Raw genomic sequence first — 22,146 nt, forward strand, 5'->3', positions numbered from 1 at the left:
GGTGTCTGGCAAAATTATTTAAAGAGCTGGAATGTCTGGAAAGTGTGTCTATCTGGTTTTTCATCTGTCTTCTGTGTGAGAGTGAATCGTTTACAGTAGTTGGTATGAATGACTTCTGCCTGTTATCTCGTAATCTTACCAACAATACCAATTATTTGTAAATCTACCAGCCCAAAATGTAATCTCACCACGTTACTAATGACTAAGATGGCTATTCTGACTTTCTGTCATGTCATTAGGTTAGGCTTGTTCGCAAATAAAAAATAATAATTTAGAAAGCAACTGGAGGCAAGATTGTGCAATCAATTCTTAAGGTCAATATAAGTCTTTTTGTGGCAAGTGACCCAGGTAAGTGTGGCAAGTGACTTCAAATTTATCTTGTTTATGCATAGGTTAACTTACTGAATAGACATGAATGTGTTAGTTATTTGGCCCCTGTTTTACTTGTGACTTTATGGCTTATTGGACAAGTCAATTAGGCCTAGTGTTGAGCTCATTTGCATATTTAAAATAGATTTTTCCAAGAAACTTTTAAAACAAAAAAGTTCCTTTTCATGTATACTTTCACTGTGTGAGGTTTGATTGTGATAGGCTTCATTTTTTCCTTTACTCCTCTGCGGGTATATTTTGGGTAGCCTATATTCGATTAGTGTATAGCTCATTTGCATATTCAAATTCATTTTCAAAGAAACTTGTAATACAAAAAAATTTACTTTTCATGGATACTTTCATTGTATAAAGTTTTATTTTGATAGGAGTAAAGGAAAAAAATAGCCCCATTGGGGTGTATTGTTGTCTGGCCTTACTGGCACACATCTTGGATTGATGAGAATTAAACATATTTCCTCAAATAGGATTTCTTAGGACTTTTAGTATGTTGTTCTGGACACCTCATAGAAATGATCTAAGCTGCAAAAAATTATTTTACAATTAGTCTGTCGTAAAACGCTACTTTGCCTGGACTATCTGTCTCTGTCTCAGTTTTTCATATTAAAAAGTGACCTAAATCTGTGGTATTGATCAGTTGTACTGATTTCTAATAAGCACCCTGATTTCTAATTAGCACCATTGGATTGCCTGACCCTAAAAATGTAGATTTAGCCTCTGGAATCATGATCCTATGTAATATAGAAGTCAAAATAGCGGAAAATCAAATATGAAAATGTTTATTTTTTCCTGAAATCAAGGATGATGACCCAAATCTGTGCCATTGATCATTTGTACTGATTTATAATTAGTACCATTGGTTTTCTTGACCCTAAAAATGTAGATTTAGCCACTGGAATCATGATCCTATGTAATCTACAAGTCGAGATATTGAAAAACGAGTATTCAAAGGTCGCCATTTTTCAAAATGGAGGATGGACGCCATATTGGCTTCTGTGCAAATGGAATCATGGATTTTCTGATTTGTTATTTTCTGAAGTTTCCAAAAATGTATAGTTTTCCTAATCCCCCGAAAATTTGAACGAAATTACACAAGGAACTGGACTACATGTGCGAAGTCCTGCCGATGAAACTCCTCCCTGCCAGGTGAAAAGAAGTGGCTGGCGACTGCACATGTAGCGGAGGAAGCATGTGCGAGTCTACAACTCAACCCAGATCGGCAGAGGGGGAATTGGCAAGTACAATTGGGGAGAAAACTGGGGGGAATCTGGGGGAGGGGGACTCTTATAATACTGTTATTATACTCTGGTATCATTTATTCGTTGGCTCGTGGAGAAGGAAAACTACTTTTATTTTCAAAGACTGTACTTTTAAAAGAAGATGATAAAAAAAACTGTTTCTTTTGGCACTTAATGATAAATAGCAAGTCACCAAGTCTGTAAAGTACGATGGCATGACCTATAAGTCCTCATTATTGTTCTGTGATCAGAAGTATGACTAGTATAACCGAGCATAAATCTTTCATCAGAAGGACCAAGAGGAGGATATGAGTCAAGATGGAATGGATAAAACATTGTAAAGTGCTTTTGCTCTAACGAGAACCGTATAGGACTTTCCCAAAAGAGTCGTGTGCGTTAGTAAGGGCTCATAGTTGCCTGCAGCACCAAAAGATTTAGGGTTGGAGAAGCAAGAATATTCAAAGACATCCAGTTTGCATTGAGTTCTTTCTCTCATTTAACAATTGTATTTATGAAAATGGACCCCCCTCCCCTGCTCGACCACTTCCACATCCCCCGTCCCAAAGAAAACACGGGCCGGTGCAGCAAAACACTCCGTTAATCATTCCAACAGAGACATTAACACATTCAGGACCTTCTGAAACGGAGCCAGAACACATCCTTAATCCAACGGAACGCTACGCAGCTTGAAAACCTATCATGTGCTGATTTGGGGCCATGGACCGTACAGTACAATGATGCCCGTAAAAAGGTTCCCTATATAATGACAATGTTATTCCCAGACCCCCTGCCCAAGAAGGTGGATGGTGGGTAGGCCACATCCGCACCTCTCACCTAAATGCAGAACAATGAGCCGGATACTGTCCCCTTAGAAGAGTTCACTTCACTGACTCCACCTTTAACAAGCAAGGAAGTAGAATAGACTGAGCCAACAACACGTCCAGCTAAATAAAGAGCCCTCCGTAGTGGGCTTCACAGCTCTCTGTAGCGCACAGGGTGGTGTGAGAAAACAATCAAGCACCAGTATGTATAAACAGGTTGCTGTACTGTCCTGCAGAGTTGTGTGAATGTCTGCGATGATGAAGTAAATCAATCTAAATGTGCTGCATCAGGAAAAGGCACGATTTCCAAAACATTTCAATGGAACTTTTCATGCTTTACTATAAGTGTAACAGTAGCCAGTGGGTGGTGCTGCGCAGTGAGTAACCCTCACTCCCCGAGACCCCTAGAGCAGAGGTTCTCAAATGTTTTTCAGCCAAGGACCCCTTACAAGATAGAAAATATACCGGGGACCCCTTCATTCTGATTTGTGATTTTGGGCTAAGCTTAATTGTTTCCACGGTATGCTTGACTTTTAAATTGATAGGTGTGTTAGATTAGAAAGTAATCCATGAACCATTTTAGATTTAAAGCAATAACATATTTTCGTTGAACTAGGAAGCTTTTACACACACACAAAAGTTTAGATTTTTATTTTCCTGAAAACTTTTTGCGGACCCCCTGGCAAAGTGCCACGGACCCCTGGGGGTCCCCGGAACCCCATTTGAGAACCACTGCCCTACAGATGCTCTAGCAACAGACACTAGAGCCCATGGTTTTTTTTAGCCTCCTTGCTGCCTAGCCGCCTCCTATGCCGGAGGTTCCGAGTTCAATTCCCAGCCAAGGGGGGACTACACAACGCCAGTTACACAAGTCATCATCTGAAATCTACTACATTGTGACGACGCAGTGGGGGGGAAATGTCTGCAAATTAATTTAAAAAATCTGGGATTTCATATTCATTCATGAATGATGGATGGTAACCGAAGTCACACAAGGCCACTGCAAATGTTGGCAATGCAGCACAAGGGAGTCAGACGAGACCAGATCTGACGAGGCCAGAGTGCCAGTCTACCACCGCACATTTGCAAACTGCTTGTGGCAGCAAACAACAGAAAGTTCTGATGTCCCACATGTTGGGCTCATAGAGAGGATCAGAGTCGAGTCCACTAAAAGGGGGTCGACCAGAGCTACAAGCACGGTGCAGCCATAGAACAGCCAAGGGGTGCTCAACAGAAGCCACCCTGCACCATTTTTTTCTGATTTTCCCCCATTTTCTCCCTAATTGTACTTTTTTTCCCCCCTGCTGCCCCGGTCGCTGCTCCACCCTCTGCCAATCTGGGGAGAGCCGTAGACTAGCACCATGCTTCCTCTGACACATGCGCAGTTGCCATCCGCTTCTTTTCACCTGACAGTGGAGGAGCTTCTCCGGCAGGACATAGCAGGTGGGAGGGTCACGCTATTCCCACCAGTTCCCTTCCGCCCCAAACGGACGCCCCGACCGACCAGAGGAGGAGTTAGTGTAGCGACCAGGACACACACCCTTAATCCGGCTTCCCACCCGCAGACACAGCCAATCGCGCCTGTGTGGACGCCCGACCAAGCCGGAGGTAACACGGGGGCGCGAACCTGCGACCCTTGTGTTGGTAGGCAGGGAATCTACCGCTACACTACCCGGACACCCACCCTGCACATCTAGCCAGGGATTAGGGCCACAGCCTGTCACAAACACATATTTGTGCTCATAAACAATCCCAGCATCTTCACATTAATTATGCCAATGTGGTCCCTGCATATTTCCCATGCCCTGCTGGTGTATGAGCACACACACACACGCGCACGCACACACACACACACGCGCACGCACGCACACACACACACACACACACACACACACACACACACACACACACACACACACACACACACACACACACACACACACACACACACACACACACACACACACACACACACACACACACACACACACACACACACACACACACACCCCCTCCCCGACACAGACATAAACAATAGGGGGCAAATGGGTGAGCTTGCTTCACTGCACTGCTTTCCTTTGAATGGGCATTGATGAAGCATGCTGCAGTCACAGTTCTCGGGAGATTATGTAAAGTCTGAGAATTCATCAGTTGTAAATTATATGAAGTTCACAATAGCGGTGAAATATGGGCATGAGGGAGCAGGAGATGATCAGAACAATCGGTTTTGTCTGATATAATAAGCCTGTGTTCAGTTTGCCCATCGGTAAACAAATAGGGGATGACAGGAGGGAAACACATGCTATGAATAAAGTAAACATTGTGCAATATCGCTTTGAGTTGAGTCGTGTTTTCCCCACTGGCATGCCAGCTTGTCAAATGCAAATTAAGACTGACACACAGGCTTTCTATTGTTTTGGTGGAATGGGGTTTTCAGAAATCCACCCAAAAATGACATTTGAACTCTGTTCATCTCGTCTCACGTAATGCACAACACATGCATGGCACAACCAAAATAAATTGCAACCTTTTTATAGTTCTTATTTTCAATAATAGTGCTGAAGCTAGTTCCAAATTCTTGAAGCATCAGCAACAGCACGCATCTTCAGCATGCTGTGGTTCATCACTTCCAGCCAAATTCAGTCTGTTCTGATTTATCGTGAATCAGCTTTTCTCCGGTGCATATGCTGGATTTAAACTTGTCCAGACTGAGGTCAGATGTGTGCGGTGAAACGTCCAATTTTAACTTAATGTGTAAATGGGGCCTTTTTCTTTCACTTTTCCCATGTTTCAGTGATGGATGAATAGCCTATCTCTTGAATTCTAAAGTCTCCTTCACACGTTGCTTTTCAATCAATCAATCAATCAAAATCAATCAATCAATTTTATATTTACTATCGGGCTCGCCCGTCCTGCAGCTGGCCCCCGCGCATACCCAGCTCGGCCTCGGCCTCGTCTGCCATATTGGCACACGCGGGCGGGTGTGTGTGTGTGTGTGTGTGTGTGTGTGTGTAGGTGTGTGTGTGTGTGTGTGTGTGTGTGTGTGTGTGTGACATCACTGTCAGGCTTGTCACAATGACTCCTTGTGTGCGCGCGTGCGTGTGCACACGTGTGTGCGCCCTTATGACATCACTTTTGACATCATCACTGATGACATCACATCATTAGCTAATTAGCCAAATTTAAAACCCCGCACAGGTGCCCTTTACACACCCTGAAGGTTTCAGCCCGATCGCACGTAAAATGGCATAGCTATGGCCGAACACAGAACTTGAAATAAACAAAGTCCACATACTCAATTGTATATAGATAGATATAGCACCAAATCATAACAAGAGTTATCCGAAGGCGCTTTACAAAATAGAGCAGGTAGAAGACCAGGCTCTTTATTTTAGACACAATTTTTAGACACAATTCTCACATACATTGTCAATTTTACATGTGGCAATTGAAACAATTACCCAACAAGAGCAGCACTTGGCGACGGTGGCAAGGAAAAGATCCCTTTAATGGGGAAGAAAACCTTGAGCAGACCTGGCACAACTCCTTTAGTACCGTAAACAATGTTAACTCTCAGGCATTGTCAAAACATTAGTATCGTGCTCTGTGATATGGAATGTTTTTGTGTTTTTGTTTTTCAATCTTGCCAACATCTCTCTGTTATCTCCTGAATGAAAAAAAATCGAAATACTTGAACTTGAAATACTTGGAATCGTGTTTGCAACATCCTGTTTCAAATTTAAGATGCATGTGTTTTGCATTATAGATGACAAATAAGGACCAGTGCCTGTGTATCAGCCATGCAGGCAATTTTTCTAAAAATAGTAGCGGAAGGTCGTGTTGTACCTCCTTTCCCGCAGCGAAGCTCTGTGTCCACTTCAACAACAGCTATGGAGTTGCGTAAGAAACTACATTCTTGGGCTGCTTCAGGCTGTTTGCATTGCTAACTGACACACATCTGACTGCACCATGTTTGCTTAAGTCAAGGCAAGAACTGAGTTTTGTTTTGTTGACTTAAATGAGAAAAACACAAATTTTTGTAATCCGGTCATCATTCTTCCTCAGGAAGTCCATTTCTGTGTCAAGACACTTGCCACAAATGAGCACTTTAAGTCACTTCACCATATAGTCTGAAACTGCCATCCCAGGAGTCATTTTTACTCAAACTGAGCAAATCACTCACACATAATTGAACGCTGACTGGGCCTTCCCAAATCAATCAGGGTTTTTGGACAAAAGGTCCTGCTCTCTCCGTGGGGATCCGCCAACTTCCAACAGAAAAGCAAGAGCAGACTCAGTCAATTGTCTAGGAAGCTGAAAGAAGTGAGTGTACCAAGGTGGACAAGGCCAACGATATAGTGATTCATGGGGCAGGATCCTGCAGAAGCCAGAGGACCAGGAGTGTGATATGAGTCTCAGGTGCAATCTGGACTGAGGCTGCTCTCTGCTAACAATGAATGGCAGATTTTTTCTTTCTGAACTTAACTGCCAAATGGGTATTGTATTATATAAGCACGCTCAGTCCTGAACCTGACCTGGATGCTATCACAGTCACCTTGTCAATCTTTTGCAAAGTATTGTATATCGAGCTGTACATCTGTAGTAAATTGTAGTGAGAGTGTAGTGAGACTGGAGTGAATCAACATAGAAATGGCAGCATTTTTCCTATCTGCCTGTCTGTCTGTCTGTCTGTCTGTCTGTCTGTCTGTCTGTCTGTCTGTCTGTCTATCTATCTTTATATACTGTATACATACATATCAAACTTTCCCAGGTCACAGGTAAAACATATTTAGTTAGATTAACTTGTGTTTAACTTGTACTGTACAGCAGAAGGCATGTATAGAGGCCAATAATATCATAAAACTAAATGTAATTAAGCCAATAATGAAGTAAAAAGCAGATGTAATACAGCCTTGAACCAACGTGTGTGTGTGTGTGTGTGTGTGTGTGTGTGTACGTGTGTGTGTGTGTGTGTGTGTGTGTGTGTAATATAAAAAAAATACTATACAATACTATACACTAATGTAATTACTCATTACATAAGTAATTAGTAATTACTTATTACATGAATGTAATTACTTCATCACATTATTGACTTGTTAATTATTTTGTTTCTGAATAATGTAGCTAATACACAAATAATGTGTTAACAGACTGAAATCAGAAAAAATGTGTCGTTTGCCTCACTGAATCTCTGGCTGAAAATACACATAACTGACTCAAGAGCGGCATCTAGTGGACATATGCGGCTTGTTCATTGAGAGAATTGTCTCAACAGTGTTTCCCCCGATTGAATTTCCTATCTGTCAGGCAATCAAATAATCTGTAAACGAAAACTACATGTCCTTACAAAAAAGAACTAGCATAGTGTAAAATTTAATATAGTTTAACACAGTAAAAATATGAGTAGAACATTTTAATTTGTATCACAGGAGATGATGAATACCATAACATACATAACTATAAAAAACTATAACTTCATTCATATTAATTCAGGTTGGCAGGTAGTAGGCTATAATGACTCAGGCACACTGTACGGCCCTATAATAAGGACTATAGAGTGACTTTTCATGCAGGTGTAATGTAGGCTATGAAATAATTTACATTATAATACACTGACTGTGGTATATAATGTGATAGACCGAGTTTTAATACTTACCAAACCATCCACAGCTACAGTAGTGAAGCTCACTGTGTTGTGTTGCGTTAGTTGGTGGGTGGCGCCATCTGCAGGTCAACGAGCAGCAGCAGTTTCATCATACACTCAGTAAATGGAGTTGTGTAGCTTTCCACAAGAGGGCAGCAGCGAGCCTGACTCGTCAGTCAACCTCCTATATGTGACACAGCAGAGCAGACAGCACAAACCTCTCCTCAGTGCAAAGCATTGACAGCCTCCAGCCAAGAGGATGACAGCAGCTAAATTAGAAAGAACCGGTTAAACTAGGCTACTGAACGTTATTTTGAACCATTGAACTAGTGGACAGTTGGAGAGCAAATATATATACTGTCTGCTGACATGGATGGTTTAACTTGTGCATAATGTCTGTGTGCTGGTTGGTTGTGTGTTCTCAATAATCTACCTGGTAAAATAAAGGAAATGATGGTGTGTGTGTGTGTGTGTGTGTGTGTGTGTGTGTGTGTGTGTGTGTGTGTGTGTGTGTGTGTGTGTGACATGCATGCGCACGCAACACACACACACAACACACAACACACACACACACACACACACACACACACACACACACACACACACACACACACACACACACACACACACACGCACGCACACACACACACACACACACACACACACACACACACACACACAGAGTGTTTTTCGTCCAAATTTGTTTGTGATGCTCCTGAAGTTCTGACATAATTAAATTCTCCAGAGTGGTATTAATAAAGTAAGTAAGGTAGTAAAGACCTCGGTTTACCCTCCTTTTTGGGTGACATAACCTGAATCATAAATCATCCTAAGTAGGCATACTCGCCTGTTATAAAGTGGGAAATGGTCTTTTAAGGGGAAACAAACTGATTAATGTATTTCAGAAAATATATTATTGTTGTTGTTGTTGTTGTTTTTATTGCTACCGGTAATCTTGGTGATCATGATGCCATATGATCACTGGAGGCCTAAATTAATTCAAGCTTTATTTAGCATTTCACCACTATGCAAAATCCTCCCAAAAGCCACACAAAAAGTCAGACCAAAGAAATTATACAATAGAGACAGCCGACGGACAGCCAGGACAGGACAGTCAATTGTGTACAAATCATGGGTCGAGAGGGCTAGCCGTGGGCAGTCAGCAGATTACACTGTCACATAAATATTATCGGGTCAATATAGCAGATGCTCCAGAGAGATCCATCAGAGGACTTTTGTGTTGGACTTAGCAAAGCCAATTAATCAGCAGCACTAATAAACAGACCCTTGCACACCTGCCAAATTAAAAAAAATAATAAGAAGAAAAGATCAAGCAAAACATGAGTCCAAATGATAAAAACATCCTCAATATGACCCAATGTTCCGCTTATCCAGCTATAATAACATAAAAAGACAAATTTGAACATCAGACTTATTAGCCAACTGCCCTACAATTTCGTTCTTGATAGCAAAGCTGCATTGTACAATTATTGGCGATGTAGACAAATCCTTTGACATTACAGATCACTATTCAGTTTGTTGTTTTATCAACTGAGTGAACTAAATTGATTTTTTTCTAAAGTAAAGTGAATTGAAGTGCAACAATGAATCAGTTTGCAGTGTTTAGTCGCCTAAATCCCTATATGTCAAATGGAAATCTTGAAAAAAATCTAACTCAACAAACTTTTCAGGAACTAATACAAAAAACGCCCATGTGTTCAGTTTGACACATTTTAAAATCACTTTTGTAAGGGGCCAATTAAGGAATGTAAACCATCAAATCAAGTAAAGGCACACAAAAAAAAATCACTAACATTGGAATTAATAGCTTTTCACTCGACAGCAGTGAGTTGTGCTGAGGTGTAGGCGGTGGGACTGCTTTGTCATGGAGGAGGTGCAAGGAGTTTCCTTTTAACCGGAATTAGCTGTGAAGTGCGACCTTGAGGTGTGAACATGGGTCCGACTTGCCTCATAGTTTGCACCTCGTTTGCAAGTGAATCTCTTAACAAATAAGATTGGGTGCAAGCGTGAAACGAAGTTGGGAACGGCGTTGAATTCCCATAAGAGGTTCCAAGAGCCAAATTAAAAAGTCACAGAAATAGAGTTTTGTGTTGGATTTTAGTGAAGAAACACAATACATAACAAAACATTTATAATTAAAAGTATTGTTAACCCGTAAAAGGCCCTAAATATCTGTGCAGCAGCAAAAATAAATTTTGTTTTGTAAATTTGGGAATCCCTAACCGGCGCGTAATATTAAAGAATTACGCACATGGCGCATAATATTAAAGAATTACGCACAGGCCTTCGTTGCGTGGAAAAAAGTACCTTGGCCTGCTGGTTCGTGTAGCATGTGCAGATGATAGGCTAGGGTGCTAATTTATTCATCGCGTGGAAAATTCTGAGGTTCAGGATAGGCCCACTGTCAGGTGATGACGCGCTGCAGCACAGGCGCAAGGGGCCAGCTGGCCCTGCAGCATCGCTTCACTCTCATTTGGATGCAAATCTTCAAGACCTGAGGACTTGGCTGATGTCAGACAGACCTTGGTATACCTTTACCGTCTTGTCAACGGAGCCACACCATGTGAGACTGAATGAAGCCTGGAACTACGTCGCATTTCACTTTGGGGACACCTCTGGACTACACAAGCACAGAATAAGGATTGTTTTGCGGTTGCAAGGACAGAGTTGCAGGGCAACCATGTCGCCTTAAGAAATACCATTGTCTTTGCTGTTTCTATTTTATTTTGTTTTGTACAAATCATGTATGTGGGATACCTGTTGGATAAGGAAAGCGGCATGTATCACCAAGGGCCTGTAAGAAGATCAAGCATCAATCTCCCTCCACAAAACTTTGTTTCTACCCCACAGTACCCCGACTTTACTGGATACCATCATGTGCCAAACATGGATACGCATGCACAGTCTACGGGGGGTTGGGGACCTACGTATGGCGCTCCAAGGGAGGACTGGGGCGCATACAGCCTGGGACCCCCTAATACTATTCCTACCCCCATGAACAACTCTTCTCCTGGACCTGGACAAGTTTCTTACTGCTCGCCTGAGTACAGTCATATGCATCCTCCAGGATCAGCGGGATTACAACCTCCACCGGAGAATGTTACTGTTGCACAACTTTCCCCTGACAGAGAAAGGCGCAATTCATACCAGTGGATGAGTAAAACAGTGCAGTCGTCGTCCACCGGTAAGTTAATTACAGATCTTAAACATCGTGCCAAATTAAATTATATTCCTTCGATTAACAATTTGATTGGCCTAGGCTATATGCTCACTTCATGTTTCCTTGCATGCAACAAGGGCAGTGTGTCCCCTTTTCTCCCCTGACATTTTAATGATACCTTCTAATTTAGTTCCATGTTATTTAAATAACGTCCCTGTGGCGTTATATTACTGAAGAAAAACGGGGTGTTGCAAAATGTAAACAGCTGGTAAAAGCTGAAAGAAACCGTTTCCAAAATTTCCAACATGTTTTTTTTAAACATGACTTCGATATAAACCTGGTGGGAATCTAACTGAATCAGAAACTGAAGTAGGCCTAACCGAAGAGCAGTATGTCCCCCTGCCTGACATAGTAGCCTAATATTGATATCTGAAGGAGTTACAGGGCCCTTCAGCTCGGCCTTCTCTGTGCGCTTCTGGTGGAAATCATAAAAAAGGTGTGAGGAATCGGCGCCAGGCGCAGTTGTCATGTTAATTTCAGGACTCCATGTAAACAAGTTGTGAGGTCGACTTCCCCGTGAGGGTTATCCGTCATATCCAGGCGCTGGCCCCTTCTTTCAACACCTCTTCACTTTGATATGCACCAACCTCTCTTCTCTCTTCCTCTGCAAGATTTATCATGCCGGAGAGTGACGTTTTTCACAGCAAATGTAGCTCTTGAGCAGCCATATGAGCTAAAAACAAATAAATAAATAGAAATATCATATAATATAAATTCAAATTAGGCCAATAAGAAATTTTTAATTATTCGTTAAATGCATTTGACATTATTTTGAAGAATAGCCTATACGTTTTGCAGAAACAAAATAAAAACATTCGATTTTTATCTTGACACAATTCTTCACTATCTAGTTTGTTTTCAAGCTTATGAAAATAATAATCACTCGTGTAAACTAATTATGAAGCCCGCCATATGCTCCTGTATAATTTCTAAATAACCTGCATGATCTGGAGGTGCATGGTTATCGAATAGGGAGGGAGATGATTTCTCAGACCTCTATACATACCTCACAGGCCCGTGTCTCGTAGTTTCATTTTAACATGTCAATGGGGGTCTACTGGGTCACATATTTGAAATTCACTGTACTACAGTTTGCTCCAAGTGTCATCATCAAAGCAAGATCAGAAGCTCAATTTGCGTATCTGCAGACAGAGCTGTGGAGATGTGGACTTAAGGCACACCTAATAAAGATCGGCTCTGCAGATATATGGCTTGTCTTGTCTTGTCATGCCTCCTCATTTAACAAAGTTATAGAAGAAAATAATAATTAGATGTAAAATGTCCAATTCAACAGGCCTGAGTTATGATTATTAAGTCCATGAATGAAAATATGGTGCATGGTAAAATGGATCAAGAATGAATGTCGCATCCACGACCTTTAAAGTAAAGTGTGTTTTTTGTCTCCTGTTTTTGGGAGATTCAGGTAAAACGAGGACGAAGGAGAAATACAGAGTGGTGTACACTGACCATCAGAGACTGGAGCTGGAGAAGGAGTTTCATTTCAACAGATACATCACGATCAGGAGGAAATCCGAACTGGCTGTCAACCTGGGGCTGTCGGAAAGACAGGTAGCCTATAGGTCAAAAATACTGATGCATATAAAAAAAAATGACATTTTGAGACCATATGCATAGGCTATAGACTATATTTGAATACACAATATCCACAATATGTTATATTGTGGAAACTACATGTAAAACGTATTTTCCCCTCTTTTAAGCATAGGCTATATCCTATAGGCCTATATGAGGAAAATGTGGAGGCTCCATGTATTTACATTCATGGGAGTCTATGGAATCCATTTGACTTGGATCCATAAGTATCCATAGCCTACATTTTGAAGTATGAACCTATCCCAGGATACAGTAACCTATTTATGAATATATTTCCTAATCTTTTAAAATTCATTTTGAAATAACCTTAATTATATAGGTTATTATTCATAAATTACATCTATCTATCTGTCTGTCTGTCTGTCTGTCTGTCTGTCTGTCTGTCTGTCTGTCTGTCTGTCTGTCTGTCTGTCTGACTGTCTGTCTGTCTGTCTATATAGGCTATTGGGTATTTTATTTGGCTATAGGCCGCATTAAAAACGAAGTGACCTAAAATGTATTTTTATTCCACTTGCAGGTAAAAATCTGGTTTCAGAACCGCAGAGCCAAGGAACGGAAATTAATCAAGAAGAAATTGGGTCAGTCTGACGGCAGCGGTGGCTCGGTGCACAGCGACCCGGGCTCGGTCAGCCCTCTGGCGGTACCGGGCTCCCTCAGCCCCACAGACATCCACGGCTCTCTGTACCCGCCACAGGGAATGAACACCTTGCCCTCTATCAGGAATATACAGCAAGTTACTGTCACCCAGTAAATTCGCCTTCTGGACCATTTAACTGAGCACTCCGACACGCAGAGAAGACACTTGATAGACTTATAGGCTGCAGGCAATGACCTCACATCCTGAAGCACACGGCTGTGGATAAAGAGATGATTTATAGCGACGAAATGCTGGAGGCTCTTGAAATATTGCTTTTTTATAGAATAGTTCTAATAATTGAGAAAAATAATGAAAAATGTGTTTCAAATTTAAATACTTTTAATTGTTTGTCTCTCTGAGTTAATAAGATATAAATATCATTTTTGTATGTGTGTTTGTTAATAAAATGAGAATTCAGAGACATTTTGAATGAAGGTTAACACTGGATTGTAGCCTATGCTGTGTAGCTCATATCACATTGGACAAACTTATGGTAGCCTAGGTTATATTACCTTCCATTTCAGCACAATTAAACCTCTTCAATAAAGCAGGGATGAAAACCAGGTTTTAGTGATACGGGTAGAACGGTTGTTTGATGGTGGCAACGTTCCAAAATGTAAATAAACTTTTTTTGCAATATATCTGTCAGTTTTCATTCTGAATTTGAATTGTCTTTCTGAATTTGGGGCTTTAGCATAGCTCATACTGCGTAATGTTCTTTTGGTCACTTGCATTCCCAATGCTTTTTATTTGTAGGTGGCCTATATGTGACAGTAATTTTTATTTAGACTTTCCAAAATGTTACTAGGCTACAGCCTGCATTTCCAACGGATATTCATTTGGCTACTTGTGTAGGCTAAGTTTAAAATGCAAATAACCAGTAGTATGTGTATTTTTTATTAGGCTATGTAGCCTACACATGCCTAATTTCTAGTCAGTGTCTTTGTTGCCTGTTAGGCCCTATATAGGCTATAAATATCTGAGTCTCCACACATTATAATTGCAAGTAAATTTAAAGAGTAGCCTACATTTTTTGCTTTGCACATTTCTTAGAATTTTCTTTTGGATTTGGGTTCAGCTGTTGACAGGGGCAAAAACTACATGTCCCATTAAATCTCAGAATGTAGGCTACATCCAATGCATGATGCAATTTAGAAAAATTACAAAATTATGATTTGTTGTCTACTTTATGTAATTTAGGCCTAACGTAGCCACTAGACCGAGGCTACTGAGTAGGCCTAGCCTATAAAATTGTAACCTCAATCAAATAGGCATTTGAAGTAGCTCACAAAAGTTCAGGCTTTTAACCGGGTTCAAAGTGTAGGGTTCACGACACGTAGGCTAATTAAGTGACAAGGTGAAATTTGCAGCATATCTTTGCAAGCTATATTTGTCATATGGCTGAAAAGAATAGACTGGCGCTACTCACTTTGACGCAGTGTCAGTGATTGATTGCAATTTGCAAACTTGATAACTAAATCCATTTCAAAGACTGCTTAAAAAGTCAAATACTTACTCCCCTCAGTTCTCACTTATTCATGTAGCATTTAGCATTAATTTAGCATGTTCATGAAGTCTGGCCACCAGGTTTATGAACTACAATGTGCAGCCAAGTCCTCTGCTCATGGTGGTGGAGTGCAGAGTAGCACACAGCACACGGGCTTGGCTCGATGCGTGCGCATGCTCGTAGGTGACGTCATGAGCGTCTTACTGCCCAACATGGCGGATTTTGATACCATTTATGAGTTAGAAGACGAAGATGACGAGCATATAGTGAGTGAGGAACACCTGCCCAGATACTGTCCAGAGCCCATGGTGATGCGAGGAGCCGGGCACATCACCGTGTAAGCAATGCCGTGTCTGTGGTTCCTGTACCAGCACCTTTAGCCTAACTATTTAGCTGATGCTAACCTGCTAGCTAACGTAAACCACAACAACTAACGTTAGCGGTATGTTTTGTTGTTATGAAAATTGGCCAATTAACGACAGCCATCATTACCAAGACTTCTGTTAGCAAGTTTCTGCCCACGCTATAACAATAACAGTCAACTAACGTTAGCCAAATAATGGTAATTTAGTAGATAAGTTCAATTCCCCGTGATGAACCGTTAGGTTAGCTAACGTTACAAGTCAGCGAATTACGTTACATCGACAGTAAACATCACTGTCAGCCAATCACATAAAGGCATTTCAGCACATTCATCGTTATCCAATACTTTATTGTTGTGTGTGATTCAATGCGACGCCAGTCATTTAGGTTAGCTCTTCTTGCCTGAGGTTGTGGTGTGGCACCGGATGATAGCTCGTGATGTCAGACCCGTAGCCTATGTACGTCATCCAGCTGCAGCGGTACATCATTTTTAACCCGATAAGTTAATTATCAAATCCAGCCTTCACCTTACCTTAACCCTAGTCTCGCTTGCCAGACTCTCCCAGCAAAGTACCTCCCTAACATTAACCTGACTGGAGACTGCGTGCCTAACGCCAACCTTTCTTATTATCCAGCCAGTCTTGCATCCTGATGCCAATAACAACAACAACAACAACAACAACAACAACAACAACAACAACAACAGCAGTACTAATAATAAAAATGGGATAGTCAATTTTAAAACAATAGACTACTTGCACAACTCCACTACTTCCTGAAATGAGTAGGGCATCTTGGTTTCCTGTCCTACACTATTGGATGAACTGATTAATGTCAGGTGTGCCTGACTGCTGCAGTCACAACAACAGTGATCAGGCACACCTGACATTAATCAGTTCATCCAATAGTGTAGGACAGGAAACCAAGATGCCCTACTCATTTCAGGAAGTAGTGGAGTTGTGCAAGTAGTCCATTACGTTTGTTATTCACATCACATGTTATTGAGCTTGGGCTGTCTAGTCTACAGTAGGCTACATGTGAACATGGAACAGCTTTCTACAAAAGCTAAAAGATAACAGTCAAGAGAAACACAACTCTTGTAATAAACTAATAATGCCATCAAGAGACAAATTCTCAAGCTGCTCCACAGACACATTGAGATATGGGCACATTTTCTGGTTCGTACTATAAAAGAATAAAGCTCAATGGATACCCAGCGTCTACAAAGTCAGTGCCCGGTTCAGTGGAGCAGCTTCAGGTTTGTTCTTATCAGGTCATCAATACAAACTTGATTCATTGGTTTAAGCCCAAGGAAAGATTTTATATATTTTTTAATAATTTCTGTGGAATTCTCTTAAGGTTGGAGTTTTGATGATAGTTTAGGATAAAATGTTAATTATGAAATCATTGTTAACATTCTATGTTTTTTTCCCCCAGGTTTGGACTGAGCAACAAATTTGACACAGAATTTCCCTCTGTTCTGACGGGAAAGGTACAGTTCTTTTCATCTTTCATGCACTTCAAGCAATGTCTTGCAGACTGCTTTTCTGTTCAATTCCAAGTGGGATGAATAAAGCAATTAAAGTCCATGGCGATTCTATTGTTCTTTTGGGCCTTTGACAATCCCGACTTCTCCGCACCACCACCCCTTTCAGGCCTCTCGGAGCGGGTTTTGATGCATTTCAAGTAACACAGCACGGTGTATCCAAAGTGCCTGAATGTGTTGTAGCGGAGCTCTGTAAATGAGTAAGCCGTCTTTGGGGCTCAGTTGGCCGGGACCCCAGTGTTTGGGAAGGTACAGCTCCAGGTGATAAAATAAAGAAATGAAGACTCTGCCATAGACACGAAAGGAAAGCTTCCTGGGTCGGACGCTGAAACACAAAAAGGCTGCAGGGGTAAGAGCAGGCCGAGGGAAGTGTGGGGCAATAAAAAGTATCTTCAGTATTGTGACCCAGGGTGACATGTGATGGATGAGGTCACAATTATGATGATTGAAGGGTGCAGATCAGGCCCTGCTGGGCTTTATTCTAAGGTCTTTGGCTGTTTGCAAAGAGACCTTTGCATCCTGTCATAAAAGATTACGACCCCGGTTTTATGGCGTACAGACTCGGCGAGGAATGAGCATCCATTCATGTTGTTTGGCCGGCGCTGCCACAGGCCGTGAGCTTATCTCTCCTTTGAGTCCCTCCTTGCCTTGAATAGTCTAGAGCTCGGTTAGCAAGTCGCAGGCATACTCTTTAGAGATCTCATCTCATCTCTGGACAACATCTGCAAATATCTACCTGTTGATTTTCTAAAGCTCTTTGATCTTCCAGGACAGGTTTCTTTAGAGCAATTAGGGATCTTTCATGTCAGTATCACCTTAACACTTTTGAATGGTCTCACTCCTTCTCGCCCCGTAGCTGTTTTGGTTCATATACTTCATTTTTCTGAATTTCCCCCATTGTGTAGATCTCGTAGGCGGTCTTCATTTGAGTATAAATACATACATCCATTCCCTCTTTTTCTAGGTGGCACCAGAGGAGTTCAAAAGCACCATCAGTCGAGTGAATGCTTGCTTGAAGAAGAACTTGCCTGTCAACGTGAAGTGGCTTCTCTGCGGCTGCCTGTGTTGCTGCTGTACTGTAGGCTGCAGTCTATGGCCCGTTATCTGCCTCAACAAGAGAGTAAGTCCCCAATCCATCCTGTGACGCGTACTGCACCGTCCAACTCTCCCTTAAATCAGCCCTAATTACTCAGGGGCTGTTGTAGCAAACCAGCCGTATTGGTCAAAGTGTAGAGGGCAATAACTCGCCTTCAATTAGTGGCTCTGTGTAGAAATGATACATTGCGCCGCACAAGTCCTGCCCAGCTCAAGGGTGTGTCATTCAAAGGTGGTGTTACTACTCAGAATTACTGACCACAAAGTGGAAATGACTAGCTGGTTAATTGGGAGTTCAGTTCGTAAATCCTGATACTGTGGTTATTTACTGTTACCTGTTAAAGTGTAAAATTGAGTAATGAGTGAGTATTCCGCCACTTAATATGCACCTACATCCTTCCCCCCCCCTAACAGACAAGACGGTCTATTCAGAAGCTGTTATTGTGGGAAAATAACCGATTATACCACAAGGTAAGAAAGAGGACAAATTGCAAATGAGCACCTGTGTAAGTGTCTGTGTCAGTGTTCAGCGTTGGGGGGAGTATAATAATGATGGATAATGGCCGTTAATCCATTTGGTAAACTCTAACCCTCAACACAACTCATTTCCCCTCAGAGCTATTTCACTCAGATCTTGTGATCTAGAGTGCTGTGGTCTGAGGAGACCATGAGGTCAGCAGTAACATCTAGAGTGCTGTGGTCTGAGGAGACCATGAGGTCAGCAGTAACATCTAGAGTGCTGTGGTCTGAGGAGACCATGAGGTCAGCAGTAACATGCCACGTTAATTTTGTTTTGTCTCGCAGCAACAAATTAGAGCGAGTAGCTGTGCAAAGGCATAAAGGAAGCTCTTCAGGGTGTCTGGCCACAATTTGACCCCGGCGAGACCAGACAGCCCTGCTCCCAAATTCCCCTGACACTGAAGGGGAGATTTCAGACAGATTTTCCTTTGTTTGTGTGTGTCTTTTGTGTGTCTTTGGGTGCCTGTTTGAGAGAGGTGTGTTTATTCACCGTGTCTGTCTCTCTCATCAGCTGGGGCTGCACTGGAAACTCAGCAAAAGAAAATGTGAAAGCAGCAATATGATGGAATATGTAAGTAAAGATGCACACACAAAAACAAATCAAAACATACCCGTTATTGGATTATTGCCATTTTTACAGTTGTCCTGAAAGATTTGCCTTTCCTCCATAGGTGATTCTTATAGAATTCTTACCCAAATATCCTATATTCCGACCAGACTGAGGAGGCTGTTCTGAGACTGGATGTGTGTGGCCCTTGAATCTTATCCTTAGTGCCTTGTATATACTATATGTTGGAATAAGGGTCTGCACTGGTGACTTGTGACGATGACCCTGTACATCTCCCAGTACCGTGTACATTAGAATTTGCAACACTGTCACTTTGCTTTAGAGCAGATTTTGCACATTTCCTGACAAAAGAATAGACATGTTCCCTTTGTTGCACTCTTTGTTTCTATTTGCTATGTGACAAATAAGTGAAAATATTAACTCTCAAAAAGTGCATTTACCCCAAAGAACCATCAACCTATATCCCATCTATTGTATCATTAATCCCTTGCAAAGAATTGGATGCCTCCAAGGTCCTTCCCTATCCTTGCCTTATATAATAAAAAAAAATAATAATAATAACTCTACATGTATCAGGAGGAGGAAGACATTGGGCAGTTCAACAGTCCTTAGGTTCAAATGCTGTTTGTTGGATTTCCTCTCTTTGAATCTGGTTCTTTGCAAGTAGATGGGATGGTTGAAATCGCCTAACGTACAGTGTACGTCACCACCCTATGTTTTTCCTTACTTTAGAATGAACCCTCTGTACATGGGAACTAGCTAGAAAAAAGAACTTGACTTGTAAATACCATGTTAGGATAAGCTGTACAGTGATATACCATTGTTTACATAAAGTAACCTAGCTCTTTAGTTTGTTCTGCCAATATATTGCTGTACCATAGTTCTGTTTTTTTAAAAGATGTCTATGTACCTTTCCAGTTTATATGGACCTGTTTACCTAGTAAGCCATATAGTTACAATGTATGTGATGCCAGAGTTAGGACTGATAATTGCACTTGAGCCCAGTAAAATGTCGGGATCTGAAGTCCTGAATATTCTTACAATGACAATAGCAGTGCATGCTACCATGTGGTGTTTCGCCAATGAAGACGATGACCTTCGATTACATGTCAGCCATTCTAGCTGCAGACGGCTGCATCTCTGGAGTGTCGGAGAGATTTGAACTCTGCATTTCCACTCATTCATTTTGTCAATCATTTTCTTATCACAGAGTTCATTTTATAGTTTTGTAATTCCCTGTGCTGTGTTTTGTCGTCCTGATGTGCTACCGAGCACATAACATCTCTACAGTACATGATGGCATATTGAGCCGAAGTTTCCGTTGTTTCACTCATTCTGTCCCAGTGTTCGTATTATTTTCCTAATCTTAGTCAACAGATTGCTGCAATGCATTGCATTAGAGTGCCTCTGGAGTAGTAGGTGAATCACAGAGAAGTACAGGTTGAAATCTGTTCGCTTGTGCAAGGGAGATTTTAAATCCTCCCAGTATTGTCCCGGTTACAATTATTGTAAATGTCATGATGACCTAATCTCTATGGAGAGAGGAAATAAATGGTTGATTTTGAGTTTTTCTTGTAATTACTGCCCCCCCCCCATCCCCCGACACACACACCCACTTCTGTTACAATCTGCTAAGAGCAAAGTGTTAGCACCTACTGTCATACGCTTAATGAATGAAGTGCCATCTTAGTAAATATAGGTCATTGTATTGACCTGGTAATGCACTTTGCCCAAACCTGCTGCCTCGCTACAGAAATGTGGCTATGTGTCATGTTTAACAAGGTGTTGAATCGTTAACTTAACAAGACAGCCAGCAATTACATGATTTGTAAAACTCAGGAATCCCATTACCGTAAACTGCTACTACTGCTAGTATTTTAGGGAATACTACATTTCTACTGTATATTATCACGGCATATATTATTACCCCCCCCCCCCCCCCCCGAGTGCAGAAGTGGTGTGGGCTTCACTGTGGTTGCTTTTATGGTCTTTTTGTTCTTTTTGGTTTTAGTGTTCACATTGTCCTCCCCTGTTGATGTGGACAGAGGGTCTCAGTGCAGTACCACCATGGGAGATTTCCACATTACCTCCAGTGCTCCGTTCATGGTATAATTGTTTGAAATGGGCATTATTTCTAAAGTTTGACTATGTTATACTGAAGTTGCTGCTGCCACACATTTTAGTTGATTTAGTTAATTGTTTATAATGTAGTACATGATCAGTTATATATACGTTTATGTAATAGTTTCATTGAGAATAATACTTGCTCAGAGATTTAGCGCATACAATTTATTCTTTGATTTCATTTGGACGATTCCATTAACAATGTACAGCACCTTCAATGGATAAGCAAAGAATATGAAGCAAAGGCAGTCACTTTGAGTGACTCTCCTCTGTGTTTTGATTGGTGAGATACCAGAAGCAAAAATTTAAAGTGTTACCAATGTTTGTGCCATTTACCTGAAAATTCACAGGCTGTTTTGTTACAACATAGAATGCAAGATGTGCATTTCTAGTGGAACACTCTGACGTGATGTAATCCAGTTGCAATACTATTGCGTACAAATCATAACAATTTCCAATATATCAATAACCAAAAACACTGGTGTCATTATTTTTGGTAGTAGTTCAGTATTCAAACCAGGTTTCTTCTCAAAACTGGAATCACTTCTGTGTCTGGCCGCTAGGGGGCAGACTGCGCCATGAACAGACTGTACACTTCACACTGGACATTTGCTCCACTGCTGGTACTTGCTCACTCATTTGCATTCTGTTCTATAGTCTGTGGTGGATGTCATATTCTATCCTGGGAATCTGCCACACCTACAAAAACCCTGGACACCCATGCTGCCAATAAGAGCTGCTTAGCCCTGATCACCATGAAATACAAACCAATAACAGGTTCTGAAGCCTCTAGTGACCTACACATTCACATAAGCAGTGTGTAATGCAGTGATTCTCTA

The 22,146-nt window shown here is 41.4% G+C and overlaps 2 protein-coding genes across 3 annotated transcripts; both read left to right on the forward strand.

Annotated features, from left to right (window-relative positions):
• Positions 1–10,856: 10,856 nt before the first annotated feature.
• On the forward strand, positions 10,857–13,699 carry cdx4 (caudal type homeobox 4; the record flags this gene model as incomplete). The annotated part of the gene is made up of 3 exons (XM_083652479.1): positions 10,857–11,298; positions 12,758–12,903; positions 13,466–13,699. The coding sequence occupies 3 exons, from the start codon at positions 10,857–10,859 to the stop codon at positions 13,697–13,699; spliced, it is 822 nt and encodes a 273-aa protein (XP_083508605.1).
• A 1,584-nt stretch (positions 13,700–15,283) lies between these two features.
• On the forward strand, positions 15,284–20,702 carry chic1 (cysteine-rich hydrophobic domain 1; the record flags this gene model as incomplete). 2 transcript variants are annotated; one of them, XM_083652415.1, is made up of 6 exons in its annotated part: positions 15,284–15,429; positions 16,893–16,947; positions 17,966–18,121; positions 18,511–18,567; positions 19,127–19,186; positions 19,287–20,702. In XM_083652415.1, the coding sequence occupies 6 exons, from the start codon at positions 15,284–15,286 to the stop codon at positions 19,335–19,337; spliced, it is 525 nt and encodes a 174-aa protein (XP_083508541.1). In that variant the 3' UTR covers positions 19,338–20,702. The 2 variants fall into 2 exon arrangements, with proteins under 2 accessions (XP_083508541.1, XP_083508542.1); XM_083652416.1 differs by lacking the exon at positions 18,511–18,567 and having other exon boundaries at positions 15,303–15,429.
• Between the last annotated feature and the right edge of the window lie 1,444 nt (positions 20,703–22,146).

The sequence above is a fragment of the Poromitra crassiceps genome (genome assembly GCF_964638095.1).
Source record: "Poromitra crassiceps genome assembly, chromosome: 15".
Lineage (NCBI taxonomy): Eukaryota > Metazoa > Chordata > Actinopteri > Beryciformes > Melamphaidae > Poromitra > Poromitra crassiceps.